Source organism: Nannospalax galili, unplaced genomic scaffold (assembly GCF_000622305.1).
Source record: "Nannospalax galili isolate Female #2095 unplaced genomic scaffold, S.galili_v1.0 scaffold299, whole genome shotgun sequence".
NCBI classification, from domain to species: Eukaryota; Metazoa; Chordata; class Mammalia; order Rodentia; family Spalacidae; genus Nannospalax; species Nannospalax galili.
In genome coordinates this window covers 2927732-2945432 of record NW_008343973.1, presented here as the reverse complement: position 1 = coordinate 2945432, position 17701 = coordinate 2927732, and the positions used below count along the sequence as shown (strand labels likewise).

General features: G+C 39.6%; 1 protein-coding gene across 6 annotated transcripts in view; it reads right to left on the bottom strand.

Moving 5' to 3' along the window:
• Positions 1–288: 288 nt before the first annotated feature.
• The window catches only part of Mrps9 (mitochondrial ribosomal protein S9), an 83226-nt gene continuing 65813 nt past the window's right edge, over positions 289–17701 (bottom strand). For 4 of the 6 annotated variants that reach the window (XM_029567015.1, XM_029567017.1, XM_029567018.1 and 1 more), the window contains 6 exons: positions 11210–11277; positions 10399–10477; positions 7899–8067; positions 6751–6859; positions 2786–2955; positions 289–521 (listed from right to left, as the gene is read on the bottom strand). In XM_029567015.1, the coding sequence (XP_029422875.1) occupies positions 430–521; positions 2786–2955; positions 6751–6859; positions 7899–8067; positions 10399–10477; positions 11210–11277 (687 nt within the window). In that variant the 3' untranslated portion in view covers positions 289–429. The remainder of the gene's footprint in view (positions 522–2785; positions 2956–6750; positions 6860–7898; positions 8068–10398; positions 10478–11209; positions 11278–17701) is intronic. The other 2 variants (XM_029567016.1, XM_017799916.2) reach the window with 1 other exon arrangement.

Sequence of the window (17701 nt, the reverse complement as noted above, 5' to 3'; positions counted from 1 at the left end):
GCTCCTGCTGCACACACGCAGCAGCTTCTGAACGCTTACCTCTCAACCCCCAAAGCAAGCTGTGGGAACTATGGTATGGGAAGACACGAGCCTGGCACGATGAGCCCTACGATGGCTCAGGCATTACATTAGCAATGGTCTTGGCTCTGGCAGGCTCTTCATATCTGAACCACATTCTCATCAGCAAAATGAGGCAACTGACTATAACCGAACTTTTCAAGTCCATTAGGCCAAGGTTTTGTAAATTATGTTTCTATACTTTGAAGAAATTAAGTAGGAGAACCAATGTTATTTTTGTTCACTATTTTTAATGGTAGCCTTTAGAAAGTGCATTTAAATTTCTAAACGTGCTGCCTCCCCATGGTCAGCGGTCACTGGGTTCTACCGTGTGCGAGCACACAGCTGTTCCTGCCTCTGCTGTGAAAAGCCTCAGCGCTTCTTCCAGGTGAACTTCCTGCGGGCGCCCTCCTGACCGGGTTTCTTCCGTTCTCTGACACGTGGATCAGAAGTAAGTAGTCCAGCTGCAGTAGAAAGAAACAGCCTCTGTGAACCATGGGAAATGCAGGCTGCCTAGCAGGCAAGTGAGCGAACTCCATGAAATGTATAGCACCTGCTGTCAGAAATAAAACAACTACAGGCAAGCAAGCAGACTTGCAATAATGCAAGTCACAAGGGCAGTTTGTTTCTGCTCTTTTGGGACACTTTCCCTACTTCAGAAACAAACAGCAGCAACACTGTGAGTATGCTTTCCTCACCCTAGGAGAATTGTGACTCTGGTTTTTAGACTTGTTCAACTTAAGCCGAAGCTATTCTTCTGCAGCCACTGTTTACTGCAATGGAACTTATCCTGCACCTGTTCCAGGATGATACTGAACTTCAGATTCTCCTGCTTCCATCTCCCAGGTGCTGGTTATAGGCATGCACCCCTGTGCCGATGAGGTAAGAGTTTTATTTAATTTTATGTGTATGAATTTTTGTCTGCATGTATGTAAGTGCACCTCTGCATGCAATACCTCTAAAGGCTAGAAGAGGGCATCGGATCTCTTGGAACCGAAGCTAGGAATGGCTATCAGGTGCCATGTGGGTGCTTGGAACAGAACCTGGGTCCTCTTAAAGAGTAGCCAGTGCTTTGACCACTGAGCCATCTTTCCAGCTTTGAGGTAAGAGTTTCAAAGGGGACAAGAGCAAAAGAAGACACACCTTGGTTTTCTGCTTTTTTCTTTTTTTTTTTAGGAGTCTCCCTGTACCCCTAGCTGGCCTGGAACTCACTATGTAGACCAGGCTGATCCCAATCTCACAGAGATCTGCCTGCCCCTGTCCCCAAATGCTGAGATTAAAGGTGTGTGCCACATGCCCACCAGTATGGTTGAATGTCCACATATAAACAAATATAATTTGCTGACCGTATTTGAAAAAAAGAAGTTATTACAGTTTCTGTAAAAATGATATCCTTGGTATTTTACTTCAGAAGCTAAATAAGTTAGAGTTATCTTCTAGGTCTAAGCAGTTTATTCCAGAGAATAAAGTCACTTTAACCTGGAGGCTGCCAGTTGTCTGATCACACTTCCAGGAAATTACCAACTTAGTCTCAGCATATGGTCCTCAAAGAGAAGCATCATAGTCATGACTGGGGCCTTGGGAATATTTGTCAAGACCACAGACACCAAGAACATGCTCTTACAGTGCTTCTAGAAATGCTAAGTGGACCACAATCTCTGCCTGCTCTGTTAACTTTTCCAGCAACAGAAATCTTTTTGCTGGACGCATGGCTTCAGACGCTTTACCGGGGTCTTTAATGGCCGAATAGCAAACAGAACCTCCAGTAGGCTTTTGTTGTAATTTGTTCTTAAAGAACACGTAGTGAATAAAATAAGTTATTTTGAGCTAAATATAGATAGACCTAGGTTCCAGTTTAAACATGCACATAGCTCCAAAGGGTAGAATGGTTAAATCAAATCCTATCAAATTAGTTTCATGACATGGTGAAACTGATATAATGACAAACTGTTCATAAGCAAACAGATTTCTAAGAGGCATTAAAATAAAAACAACATAGCCTACGCTACAGGCAACACTTCTATCTAGTCCTGGTGAGGGCAGGGAGCAGGGGGACCATCTTCCATGGCCTCAGGGGCAGTGAAGTTGGAAGGCTGATTTGCAGGGATTGCTGTATCTGCAGCACATATAGCGCTTTCTTCCTTTCATAAATGGGGTGGGGAGAATCATCTTCAGTTTGAACCACCCAACGTATTGTTTAAGCAGTATCCTAATGCAAGAATAAACTGCGAATTCTTTACCCTGCTGTGAAGCCCAGGTGACAGGGTTGCAGAGTGGAGTAAAAAAGAAAAAAAAAAATCATCGTAGTATCACAATGTTAAAAATGAAAAGCCTAATACTGTTAAAAAGTGATTTATCATTAACCAAACAATTGTTACAAATTTTTATAAAACAACCAATCTGTTTCAAATACAACTAATCTATTATGTTGGTTTAACTAGACAAAAAATTATGCCTTAAGGCCAAAATAATTACCCCCTGGCTGTGGGCCTACAGGGAACAACTACTCGTTGCTGGGAGTGCCTTCCTTCTCTCATTCTAATCTCAATTTACTTTGTAGAAATCAAACCTAAGGAACGCAGCTGTGGGTCTGGAGGATGGGCGCACTACTGGTGAGCCTGTGTACCACATATAAGTACTCTCTCATTAACTGGGGTCACCAGTGTAACAATGAACATGCACTTATGGGCAGCAGCAGGACACCTGACCCTCCCACCTGCATGCATACCTTGTCTCATCCACTCGACCTCGTCCTCAGTGATGAAGCTGCATAAGGCTTTGGCCACTGCCAAGCGTATGGCTCCTGCCTGCGCAGATCTCCCACCCCCACACACTGTGCAGGTCACATCGTGTTTTCCCAGTCGGTCAAGGAAGTGAAAGGGGAACATCAGCTGTTCTCTAAGGCACAACACAAATACATGGGGTTAGGTCTCCTACAGAGACATGTGGCTTCATAAACTGTTGACCCTGTGACTAGTTATAAATCCATGAGATGCCAAAGTTCCAAAATTCACACTTCTCAATCAACCCATGACACCAAGATCTAGAAACACAGATCTTTCTGACATTTAGATTGCTTTGCTTAGAGGTACAAGGTTTGCACATGCATTTCTTGGGTACATAAATACATGATATAGACAGAATATAGCAACACATCCTCTCTTACTGTTTATTGATTTCCTTCATCTAATGGAAACTTTGCAAGTAGTGAAAATCTTGTAAAAAGTATCAAAGTTGAGGAACTCTATTAACCAATTGAATCTAGCCTCTAATTTAATGATCAGACATAACAGGCCTTCCCAAGCACTAATCACAGGCCATTTGGAATTTCTAATGATATGCTATAATGTCTCTGTATAATATATAATGCTCATCTTGATAGTATAATGCTCATCTTGATAATGGTTACTTTTCAAAAAATGTTACCCAAACCATAATTAACAGACTTCCTCCCACCAAAACTCACATCTTCCCAGTGTAGTTCTCTAAGTTGCACATACAGTCAGGCCCCCCAGCCCCCGAGGAGCAGGGAGCAGACATGGTAGGCACAAAGAGCAGGCAAGACACATAGCTCAGTCCTAGGCCTTCTCTCACTCAGATAAACAAGCATTTCTTGAACACTATTTGTATCTGGGGTATTGCTTACTGTTACTCTGTCAAAGACTTGGATTTTTGCTATCTTGCCTTAATTCCTCTGCTGAATTTTTTGTTTTGTTTTAATTTATTTATTGGCCTTGTGTACACTGGGCAAGCACTCTACCCCTGAGCTATAGCTCCTGAATTTTTATTGTCTCACACTCTAGTTCTTTAGTCCCCAAATAAAGCTCATTTTAACAGTTAAACTGAGACATGAATCCAGTTGGAGATTCAAGTGCAACTTTTCACAATACATGAGCCATCAGAGATCCACAAGGATACAGCAAGCTGAATTTGCAGTAATAGCATATAGAGGAACAGTTTGCTCCTACAAGAGACATCCATCCATCCTGCTTTAAAGGCTTCAAGCAACCCAACTGGTCATACAATTGAAATAATACTGTTGCAAAGTGGCAGCCATATTATGGTAACTAAAAGCCACAGACTGAGAACCTCATTCTGCCACTGCATGGCAGCATGGGATTGTTCCACGTACACGCAGTGGAGGTCTGTCATGTGACAGGTGAGTTTGTGAGGTAAAAGAAATTGGAGAAAGAACAACTATTTGTTTGGGAACTCGAACATTTATCTGTCTCAACTCCCAAAGTTTTAAGATTCCTAATATATATCCATAAATCACCAGACCAAAACTAAGAAAAAATAAATTTCATAATAAAATCTCTAGAGCTACATTAGAGCAACGGAGGCAGAATGGTCAAGGTAAGAAAGAGCCATAACTAAGAGTCTGGAGAGCTGAAGTTGGTGGGTACTGTGGCATAAAGGTAAATTAGCCAATAGATAAAACAACAGCAAAACAAACAAAAACACCCCAGAGGGTTAGAAATGATGGTCACACTGCTATCCGTTTTAACTACACTGGACTATAAACCAGCAAATGCTAAAGCACTCACAAAATGGTCTAAAAATATTCTCAGCGTCTCTCCTTAGGAATCTCAGGTGAAATCCTGAATTAAAAGATCCATATTTATTTTGTTCTGATTTTATCAATTGGCATAATGCAAAAATATATTATTAAATGGTTTCCTCACTCTTCTCTTAATGCTCTTCTGGTACCAAACACAGACACTCTTATTTTTCTGTAGTTGCTTAAAATATTAACCATATTATCTCTACTACATGGTTAGCATATGTGAGGAATGTATTTTTTTTGAGATTATCAATAAGTGTTGCTTTCCAGAAAGGTTATCAATCCTGGTATCCCAGAGTACCAGGAACACAGCAGTACATGTCTGCTGTAAATAAGGAGACATGAACAAGATGACACTGAGAAGGCCTCATCTCCAGCACTGCCCATGACCAGTTTTCTATATGAGTAAGAACAGCAGCCCCCAAACACAAGACCCTGGAAAGATAAAGAATTCAACTGACTTTAAGAAGCAACTCAGAGACCATGCTTAGCTCAATCTTCAGAATTAGAGATTTGACCTTGAAGAACTCTAGCTAAGCTGCACAGCTAAGAAACAAGACTAGAACTGAGATCCCTGATTCTTGGTTCTGTCATCTTCCTACTGGTCAGTGGTTACTTCACTGCTGATTTGTGGTTGGGAATTTAGCTCAGTGGTAGAGCGCTTGTCTAACGAGCGCAAGGCCCTGGGTTCGGTCCTCAGCTCTGAAAAAAAAAAGCTGATTTGTAAGAACCTGATTCTTTGGAAGGAAAAGACAGTTCATGGCTAGCAGGGCGGTCCTACAGCTACTCAAGTCAATGAAGGGGTTTGTGTGCTCATTCAGCATTCCCCAGCATTTGGCTTCCTAACCAGATGGTCCCTGGACAATAGGAATCCTCTTAAATGGCTACAATCTTTTCAATGCCCAGAACAAGACAGAGCACAGATGATCCTTCATAAATGTTGAGTTCAAACTAAGGAACAAGATTCAAGGATGTAACTAAACTGTCATGGTTGAGACTTGCTGCTAAATCACCAGGAATTATGTCTGAATACAAAGCAACAGACAGCCCAGACATGAAATGCTGTTCCTCTTTGCTGGTGCCAGTACTGAGTTTACCATCCCATGGCACAGGTCTCTGGCTTTTCCTAAGCTTCCTCCATCCCAGTGGGGATGATGGCAGAATTAGTTTAATTCATATTAAACAGAGTTAAGAACAACTACTTCGTGACACAGGCACACAGACAAATAAACATTTCCTGAGGTAATTATGCTGTGCAGAAGCTTATACCATATTAGAAGAATCCCTGCTTCCTTACACGAGCGCTAGGATTAGAAGAACTTCAGCCCTTTTGACCTTAAATACCACAACACATCCAGGAGACAGAAGGATTAAGGAGGGAGAAAATAATCACACTAACCTCTGTTACTACTGGATAACAACAGCAACTACGGGAAAAATAATCATCTCAAGAATAGGACTTTGTATGGGGATTCACACAGAGCTCTAAGATGAGAATATTTAGGGGCTAGAAGAATTGGAATGTGTATTCATGATGAATGTCTGTTTCTCCACAGGATAATTCACATTTAGCATAGGAACTGAGCAAAACTGATGAGCTTTTATTGTGACTTATAAAGGCCAGGTTTCTTTGCTTCTTCAAAGTAGGTACAATTAACTCCCTAAACAGGAAAAGTGCAAAAAGATAAAGCAGTCCTTTTCTAATACTTATGACTAGGAAAGCAAGCACAAACCATAGAAACCCTGCTTATATTTAGGGTTGCAGTCAACTAGGAAAGCCAAGCTTGGTTTCTGGGGTTGCTGCTCTGTTCTGTGAACACATGTCCTCTAATCAGAGGTGGAAATGTGCTTTGCTTACATTTTGGCACACTTAGCACTTTGGAATATAAGATATACCTAACTGTTCAAATTCCAGTAGGATCTGAGGAAAAGAAGAAGTCAGTTCATGAGGTTTCCTAGAAATCTGAAAAACAACATAGACAAATAGCAATAGCTCCCACTCAGTTCATCAATGAAGATGAATAATCCTTCAACTAATAGGAGGAGCAGGAGGAAAGTGCACATCTTCTTAATCGGTCACAAGGAATTATAAAGCACACTTTCTTTCAAAATAAAAATCAAAACCACACCTGTCCTGTAAGACGGGGAAGTAATGGAGGTAACCCATGCCATTCACACTTATTTCTCCACTCCCATGTTCATAAACAACTGCTTTTGCTGTTGCGCTCTTTCTTCTGCCTTTAAAAACATAAAACTTGTATTAGTAAAAACTTTAAAGATTGATGCTTTGAGACAGGTTGTGCTATAATAAGATTCGTTTTCCCATAATAATAATATATAACAGAGGACCTAGCAAAGTTCTAAAATAAAAGTCAAATAAAAGTAAAACAGGTAAATAACACAACTGGGTTAATAGAGCAGACTGTGAGGTGATTATGTTCTTCAATCCCATTTTAGAAACAATGAAATGATTTTCAAATTAGTTTTAACAACCAAAAGTCATTCATATACATTTGCCTTGCTACAAAACAGCAACCAAAAAAAATCACATTGGTTTTGGGTTTCTTGGTTGTTTGACATGGTCTCAACGCAGCCACAGCTGTCCTAGAACTCCATATGTAGATCAGGCTGGCCTGGATCTCACAGAGCTCTGCCTGCCACTGCCTTAATGCCTAGCCTTCACATTGTTTTTTGATTATCAGTAAGAATTTATCAGCATAAAAATTAAAAATATGTGCACAGTATAATGAAACACAATTGGTAGAAATGAAGACCTTAGGAAAGGCAACATCCCTTTGGAAACAGTAGCTAAAAATGACAAAGGAATCAGGCTAAAGTGTTGAGCTGCAAGTATATTTAGTAGGTTAATTTCTAATAGAGGAACCATGTTCAGTATCTTTACTCATAATCTAAGAAAATGGGAGCTGAGGGCCTTGAGTTTTCATGCATACAGATTTTGCATCTGAAATGCAGAGTCGCTGAACTTTTTTCGTTTTTTGAGAATAAACCCTTATTATAAACATTTTGTTGATTCTATCAGTTGAAAATGTGAAATGAAGTATTAATATGATTATACAGTTGTGGATCCACATTTTTTCTTGGGACACTGTAAATTCAGTTTTTAAAAACTCCAATAGAAATCTCAAAATTAGGGAACTCAATGTAGCAGCAGCAAAAACCAACAAAACAAATGGACACTGAAGAGCAGTAGCAAACGAAAATAATTACAGCCTCTGAGCTTGACGGGACTTATTTTCTCTCCGTGGAATGCTATTACCTTCACTTGTGCTGAAGGCCATTCCTCGCTCGTCATACTGCACAGGTTCAATCAGCTGCTTTTTTGATTGAATAGCTACACCTCTGCGGAACCTCTGCACAAATTCTTCTTCAGCGGGACCACACTGCAATGTTGATAACTTTTCGAGCAGTCGAATGAACTGCATATACTGCAGACAATAAAAATTCATTAGAAGATGCAAGTGTAATTGCATTTGCTAAAGTTTTTCTATTTTTATATAGTTGATCTTTCCAATGTTGCTTTTCTTGATGACTTTTGACAGGATGACACTTTTGCATCTTGGTGCTGCTGTCAGAACAGCATGCAGATGCATCACTTTCTCTGTATCTTTAGTGCTTCATCTTTCCCAAAACAAAGAGATTTATCATTCAAGAAAAAAATCAATTTCTCTATATTGTGATTATGAAAAGGGATTTAAATTCATTTCCAAAAAATAATTTAGATGATCTTCAAGTGTAACTTCTACTGTTAATGGAACTGTATCAAAAGGAGCATTAGAAATAATTTCCAGTTAGTTATGTATAGTAAAGAGTCTCATTTTGAGAAAATGTTCCCCTTAAAATTATATTTCATAATGCATTTGGCAAATATATTTTTGGCTGTTCAAGCTGTGTTACTTTAATGTTTATGATTTCCTTTAAAACCGAACAATCAAGCTATTTAAAAATTCAAGAGATACTTGACTTAAAGGGCAACCTCTTGAAATAAATTATCCTTGCTACTCTGTGCATTTTTTTAATAGTTCTTGAACATGTGATTAGAAAGTAAACAACTTGGTATTAACCCCTTAAAATTAGAAGCCAGAATAATCATTCTAAAGTGTTTATGGAGAAGGAAACAACTAATACTTAAGATCCTTAGTTAATATGGATTGTGCACCCAGTTTTTGATGACTTATTTGTTCCTTGCCAAACCTAAAAGTCAAACCCAACTTTGTTACCACTTGCCTTGATAGTGAAAATTTGCCAATGATAATGTGCAATATTTAGGAAATCTTGTCAATTTGATTACTATTAAAGAGCTGTTTCAAAAACAGCCTCCTGTGATACAGGAGTAAAAGGGAAGGGCAGCGGTCTAGGCCAGGGTGGGACAGACAAATATGGTCCCAGGGATGCTGGGTCTTTTCTTCCTCTTCCTCCTCTAGTCAACAGGCCCTTGGTCTCAGTTATTCTCCCGATTCCATCTCACACTGTCAATGACCTAGGCTGTGATTTAAGAAGTAACAGACCACTCCCACCACCCTCAGCTTCACTAGTGATTAGGCACAAATTCCAGGACTTCTTTTAGTACCAGGTACCTGAAAGCACAGAGCATTACCAAATAGGATTGCTTTGTTTTCACAGCTGCATGCCTGTGTTAAAGAGCATCTCCAATATGAAAATCAAACAATTCCCTGAATTTTACAAAATTCAATGGCTAGAGGATGGAGTGGGGGTGGGGGGTGTGATTCATCCAATGAAAAAGCAAAGAGATCTTCCCATGTAGACTCAAGCACAGCAATACTCGGCAGTTAAGATACTAGAAATCACCTCAAGATCTGCTATGAACCAAATGCCTGACACTTCATTTAAGCGAATCACAACTCTCCTAAAGCACTGATTTCTCCAATATTAAATGAGAAAAGGCAATTAACAATGTAAATCTATGGTGGCACTAACAGTATCGGCCACTGCCACAGAAGAAGAAAAAAGCAGCTTTCATGAAGGACTTAGGAACTTCATGAAAACCTATAAATGTGTATCTAAACTTAGAACATCTAAATATTTAAACATCAAACTGCCTCTGATAATGCTGGGCTATATTAGAACATTCAACACAGTAAATGTAATTACAACCTAAACTGTGTGGGGGAGGGGTCTTGAATGTCTTAGGGCGTACGATTCATCTAAGGAGCTTGCTCACAAAGTAGATGCCTGGGTGACACCCCAGGGACTCCATGTTAGATCTGGGGCGAGGCTGACCATGTAGCTTATGCAGCTTGTAACTGGTATTCTAAGTGACTGTGATGCAGGTGGGATGCAGATCCTAAGATGAAAACCACTGCGCTTATAAACAAGGCACATGAATGAAAATGAGGTAAGATGAGAAGCTACAAACTGCATAAAGGTAACTACATGCCGCATCCTCTTCTACTTCACCTGTAAATGGTTCCTTGCACTCATCATTAGGTTATAAAACTAACTACTGGCCTTACCCAAGAGAACAACAACAACAAACAAGACATCTGTTACAGTCCCTAAAGCAGCTGGCAAGGGACATGAGGGCACTTACAAAAGGAAGGAGGTCTGGAGGCTAGAGTGTCACTTTCCTGACCACAGATAAAGCCCTCCTCCCACAGCCGAAATCAACAAGGCACGTGCTGAAAAAAGGCCGTCTTGGGAACACCTGGCTCTGAGGAGCACTACTAAGACCCTTGATACAGCAATTGTTTGCAGTCTCACAGCACAGGTCCCCGAAATTAAAAAGATTAATTACTCACATCTTGATCTGACAGATTCTCCACCAACATTTCTTCTAGTTCCTCCTTAATCAGCCATCTGCTGCCAATCAGGTCTCTGCTAAAATATCACATATATTCTCTTTTTAATTAAGCATGCAATTAGTTATATCACAAAAGATCCTACATATAGTAGCAGTTCATGATGTGAAGACTAATTTTCATAGTGGTATTTCTACATATACCAATTCTGAGAAATATTACTTCATTTCCTTAATCTACTTTAGAAAAGACACTGATGGAAGCAAATGTTTTGCTTTAAAAGGTAAATGTTACTTTGAAATTCATTTAAAGCTACCAGTTTCCTTAAAGACTACAATTATGCCTGTGTAATCTACTTTCACGATGTAAACGGCATAAAGTTAACTGAAGTATATAAAGCCCAAATGAAAAAAAACCAAGGCGCTATCTACAACAGAACAAGGTGTGTCAGAAGATGAGTCTTTTGTACAAAAAATATTTGAGCAGGTAGAAGGAAACACACACTGACAAATACCGAAAACACAAAAATAAAGTATGCAAATGCTGAATAAATGTGCTGGTATACACATAAAATACTGAGAACATTAAATCCAAATATAGTAATTAAATATTATTTAATATGTAAATTTGGAATGAGATAACATAAAAACAACCTCAATATTTGCTTCCTTCTAAACAAAAACTACCTACTGAGAAACCTAATTTTAGTGATTAATGTTGAAATACTGAACAAATTTTATACTTTATGCCAGTACGTGCCATGTTTCAGCTCAAAGTTTATACGTGTTCTAATGTTAAGACAAGAACTTACCTGTGTTGAGTTTTAACTGGAAGTGGACCTTTGTGTTTTTCTAATTGGAGGACTTTCCCATATCCTTCCTATGGCAAATAAAATACAAATGCTAAAATAAGAGAGATGGTATATTATTACTGGTGATGTATTTTAGTTTTTACTGAGCACCCTTACTCTAATGTGCCTTTTCAATCTAGCTTCAGAGTAGGTAAAATGAAAATATTTTTAACAAAACCATTTCTCATCCAAACTAAAGGATGGTAATTTCAACAAGAATTCATTATATATCACAGAACACTTCAGCTGATTTAAAAATAACTATAAAAAATTCTGTAACTCCACACCTGTGAGTATGGTTAAAACAGCAACAAAAATCTTCATAAATCAAGAAAAATCCTAACTTACGTAGTGTGCTGGATAGCTTTAGTTGTCAACTTGACACACCTGGGTAGAGGGAGCCTCAACTGGGGTACTGACTCCATTGGACTGGCCTGTGGCCATGTCTGTGAGGTGTTCTCTAGATTTTTGAGTGATGTGAGAGGGCCAAGCCCACTGGGTAGGTTGTTCTGTATTGTATAAGAAAGCAGGCTGAGCATGGTCCAGGGGAGTAAGGCAATAAGCAGTGTTCCTCCATGGCCTGTGCTTTAGCTCCTGCCCTGAGTTCCTACCTACCTCAGTGATGAACTGTGACCTGGGAGATGTAAGCTAAATAAACCCTCTCCTCCCCAAGTTGGTATTGGTGTTTCATCAGAGCAATGGAGAAACAAACTAAAACATGTAGCAATATGCCTTTTTAACTTGGCAGTAAATCTATGGCATCTATAGGTCAATTACAGAATATTCAATTTTACAGTGTGTCTCCTAAGAATTGGAAAGCCCTCTGCTGACTATGTAAGAGTATTTTTAGTTAATTTGTGTGTGTTTCTGTATGTGCGGACATGGTGCTAGAGACTAAACTCACATCTTCATGCATGCATGCTAAGTAACTGTCCTGTCACTAAGTTAATTGGCATCTCACAAATTTGAAAGTAGGGAGCACATCAAGATTTCTTCTATGCCTCTAAAAGCAATTCCCAAACACTCTCAGCAGGCAAAGCCTTTCACAAAAGGAATCTTCCTTACTTGTGGCAGGTGGGCAGACAAAGGGTAACAACATGTCCACCTTGCAAGTGGTACTGCCTGAACTGATGCTATACTTCGGTCCAGTAAAAGAATGCAAGGCAGCAAGCATTCTTCCTTGGTATGAGACTGGAAGAGTGAAATGGTCAGAGATGTGGCTTTCAAATGTAGCTAAGAGTATATGACTTTATGAGAACTCTAACAATGGTAAAGAACACACCTTCTGGACTGGAGAGATGGCTCAGTGGTTAAGAACACTGGTTGCTCTTGCAGAGGACCCAGGTTCCATTCCCAGCATTCACATGGTGGCTAAAAACCATCCGTAACTCCAGTTCCAGGGAATCCAACACCCTCTTCTGGCCTCTGACATGGCCTTCTGGCCTCTGACATGGGTGCACTTACATGCAGACAAAACACTCATATACATAAAATTTAAAAAAGAACACACCCTCCTATGTTTTGAAGGGTTTCTTAAATTTTTGAGGGTAACCAAGGAAACTATAATAGCAGCAGCTGACCTTCATCATTGTTAAGTTTCAAGTCAAAGCTGAGGCTGATAAATTACCATCATTTTCCAATGCCTTTCAAGCAATTTTCACTTAAAAAACTTAAAATTCCATTTATTATTGTGTATGGGCAAGTGTATGATGTGTTTCTGGGGCACATGTATGGGAGCCAGGAGACAACTGTAGAGTCAGTTCTCCCTTCTACCCCCATGTGTGTTCTGAGGCTTGAACTCAGGTCACCAGGCTTGTATAGCAAGTGCATTCACCTACTGAGCTATCCTATCAGCCTAATTTTTACTTTAAGTTTATACACTTTCCCTCCTTTCCTCCCTCTCTCTCTTTCTCTCCCTCCCTCACTCTCCTTCCTTCCTTCCTTTCTTTCGACAGGGTCTCCTGTAGCCCCAGCCCACCTGGAGCTCACTATGTAAATCAGGCTGGCCTCCATCTCAGAGATCCTCCTGCCTCTGCCTACTGAATGCTGGGATTAGAGGCATGTGCCACCACATATGGCATGTCTGTACTTTTCTAAGACTACTCTTTCACTATACCATTTCCTCCTAGTCTTGTTCTATCCACAGTAAGTTATGCAGGATTTACATAAAATATAAAAAGTAGGAACCAACTGCAAGCCTAATGAGTTCCATTCATTTAAGGTCAATGTCTACAATTAGTTGCAACTTAGCAACTTAACATAATGCTCAGTTAACGCCATCACGTACTTTCTTCTTCTTGGGGAGGAAGGCTCTGGGAACTGAACCCAGGACCTCAAGCATGCTTACTTAGTCATGTCTCTGCCCCTGAGCCACACTGCCAGATGCACATGTTTTCCAAAAAGAAAGTGTATACAAAGCACTTAGCATGGAGCCTGGCCTATAGCAGTGATCAGGAATGCTTTCTAGTCAAGTTAGTGAAGCAATTTTATTGGTGCATCATTTCCATGTATTCTTTGGGTGATGTAGGAAACCACTCTTGAGATTCTGTGCTGGTTAGTTAAAAACAGCAGTTCTTCAGAAAGTAAATTCCATAGCTTCAAGTCCCTGAAGAGATGTCTTCCAATTTACATAGAAAAATCCTTGAGGGTATAAAATATGCCAGGACCTGTCAACATCACAGATTATCACTAGTAGCATCTGGTATATTGTTACATTTCCACTTAATTTTTAAGGGACACTAGAGAATTAGAATGACCCCACCTATACTAAGTTTATATACTGTATTTAATGGTGTAATTTTAAATATGACAGAAATAACCCAGATGTGAAATGCTGAATCATTAATCACAGCTATGATTAATATTTCATAAAATCAAAGCAAGCCTATCCACCCCTTGTGCCATCAGATTTCCATAATGTATGAGTCAAATTTAGAAGGTGCCTAATTTGAAAATACCAGATGCTCAGGTTGCAGAAAAGAAATGCTTAAACTGGGTCCTCCTAAGAGCATGAGACGTATGAGTCTCAGTGCCCCAAACCTGTTTTGGTTATATTAATCATGTGCAAATTTCAATTTTAGGAAGATAAACAATACTACATTGGAGGGTAGCATAGGAAAAGTCAACTGCATTTGGTCCACAAAATAGAGTAAGGAAGTAACAGTAATTCTATTTTAGATAGGAATTCATTCACAATTTGCACTTTTGTCCCCCTTTTCCTTTGAGTTTTTGTTATTTTATTTTATTTTGATAAGGTCTCCTAGTCATAGCCCACCTGGAAGTCACTATGTAGACCAGGCTGGCCTTGATCTCACAGAAGTGACACCTGCTTCCCAAGGGCTGGGATCAAAGGTGTGTGCCCACTATGCCTGGCATCACAATTTGTATTAGTTAAAAAAGTCATAAAAAAAAAAAACTTCTTAAATAACCACTTTTTTTCTTCTTCTTTTTTTCTTTCCCCTACTGGCATAAACAAAATCAAATGAAATAGCAGTGTAATTCAGTGAGATTTCTGCTATGTGCCTAAAGTTCCAAGTGACATACTGCTATGTAGACCCCTGCTATCCTTTGTGAGAGCTGAATGGTTTACCCATCAAGAAATGCTATTGAACATAAAAAGATAAGAGTCTTGGATACAGGTCATATAAAAAGCACTCTGGGACACACACAATCAGGCATAAGGATGTTAAAGTGCTTAGAACTCTGCTATACGACTTTCACTTCTCAAATTAAAGTCATATAATAATTGTACTGCTACAGTAGTAATTTGACTGAATCAGTGTAGAGGCAGTAAGTTGAATCTGATCTTTAAAAAATAATTTTCCTAATGTATACTTGGAATATATAAGGTATACAATGGTAATTATTCATATGTGAAGAAAATGTACATTAAAGATACTTCTAGAACAGCAATTTCTACCACTGAATTAATTACTGAATTAACTCCTGCTGTCAAGAAGTCTTAAAACAGCATGCACATGTACTTTAGCACCAGTCCACAGCTTTTAAAAAACAAGCACTTTATAGTCATAAAACAGTTATTCTATAATGGCTATTTTAGTTCCACTTTTAAAATCACCAATACTACAACCAAGAGTTTTAAATATTCACCACAGGGTCATAAAGAGCATCTAGAAATATTTAAACCAAGCAAGCATGATTTGCCATCCATGGACTCTGGCTTGCAGTCTGGAATGGCCTGATCAGGAGCCTACTCTGTGAATCTGCTGGCCTTAGGCTGAAGAACTCAGGTTAGTTGAGTCATCTGAGAAAACCTGGAAGATCACTGAAACCACAGAGACTTCTTCCACAAGGCAAACAAGACCTGCTCATGTATAAAATTACTTTTCCATTCTGATTTCAAACTTTTTTTCAATTTAACACAATAGTTTAAGTATATAGTAAGATACTTAGCCCTTAATTTTCATGTTTTTGGTATAACACTTTATCAGTGGTCATGGAATGCCTTAAATTTAAAGAAGTATTTTGAAAATTTTTAAATAGAATTGTGATTTTCATAGAATTTGATGGTATTTAGATTCCCTCCCATATTGACACCTCCCCTCACTGCCCCCACCCAATTTACTCTATTTTGTACACACACACACACACACACACACACACACACACACACACACGTGCGTACCTGCAGTCTAATTTGTGTCTCCAAATGTCCTTCACTGTGGGTGCATCCACTGAAGCCTAGTTAAGTTACCAAGAGTCTCATTCTTGAAACTGTCTCAACCCCTTGCAGAAGTCATGTTGTCAAAAGTTCCTTAGGCTGGGTTAGAGTTTCTTACCCATTTCCCCATGTCTATGCTGGGATTTTGTCTGGTCTGAGGTTGCATGGGATTTGGGCATGCTGTCACTCCTGCTCTGAGTTCATATGAGTAACTAACAAGCTGTTTGGGAAACTCTTACTTCTTTGTGGTCATCCACTATCTCTGGCTCTTACAATCTTTCCACACCCTCTTCCACAATGATCCCTAAGCCTTGCGAGGCAGTAGTTTGATATAGGTGTTCTACTCCGGGATAAGCACTCTGCAGCCTTTTGTTCACTGCACATGGGCCAGTTGTGGATTTCTATGTTAATCACCATCTGCTGCATAAGGAAATGTCTCTGGTGACAGCTGAGAGAAGCATTACAAATCATTAGGAGTCAGTTTAATATAATAACTATTTAGTAGAAAACTAGTATTAGGTTCTCCCCTATGCCCTGTGACTTATCTAGCAGGTTTCTATGTCCGCTATCAATGTCAGGTATGGGTTTCATCCTAGGAAGTGGACCTTAAATCCAATTTGGTTATTCCCATAATATTCGTGCCACTATTGCACCACTGGGCATATCTTGCCAGGTCGGTTGTTGTTGTAGTTCACGGGATTTACAATTGGGTAAGGTTGATGATTATTTTTTTCATCTGTAACATGCATAACACCTTCCAGCACTATGACACTAGCCATCAGAGATGAAGCTTTGAAGTCAGCACCAGCTGGATTTCTTTTTCTTTGTTCTATAGCTCACATATGTATAGTGTCTTCAGCAATGGAGTCTTATTATCAAGTCTGGGCAGATAATGAAGAGTAGAGGCAATGGCCAGGAAAAATGCTCTACTATTAAGTGTAAAATTAGTCCCAAAATGCAAATGAAGTTTGTACTCAATGCTAACTCTCCACTCTAAGAGTTGAGCATCTCAGCTCTCTAAAGGGCTTGGGTGAGACAAGGCTGGGTAAAACTTCTTGAGTGCTCATTAGGCTTCCCCATGATGAAAACTGAGACTTTATCATCCTACTTTTGAGAAAATGTGTTTTGAGTAATGCCAAAAGGAACAGAGTACAGTTTCCAACAGTTGGCACAGTCTTTCCCCAGAATGGGTTTCATGAGATACCAAAAGCCCTGTTCTGGATACAAAGAATTCCACAGGCCACTTCTTTTGAGCAACAATGTATAAGGCCTATAGACAATTTTTACTTGCAGTCTTCCCTGATAAGTATCACCTTAAGAGTCCCCCAGTGCACAACATGCAATATTCTCAAACTGACTTCACTGGAGTCCGCAGACCCCTTCCTTGAAGGATATTTCAGAAAACACTTTGGGAAACGTGTATTCCAGCCATACCATAACAATCATATTTGACAAAGGGGTTCCCACGTCAGTCAGATAATCACCTGTCACAGTGAGGTGTGATTTTTGCTACCATATGGAGAGTGTTGCCCCTCTCCAACCCAGGGCTACGTGTCAATGGCTTTGTGTCCAGGGTGGTGCTGTTGGAAGGTGGCACCTCAAGAAGTTGGGCCTGGCAAGAAGTCCTCTGGTCACTGGAGGCATACTTTTGAAAGGGACCACAGATCCTGGTCTCTTCCTTTCTCTTTTTCTTTCTCACTATGAGGTGAATAGCCCTTTGGTACATGCCCAAAAGGGCCAGCTTATCATGGTCTAAAAGTTTAAAAACTGTG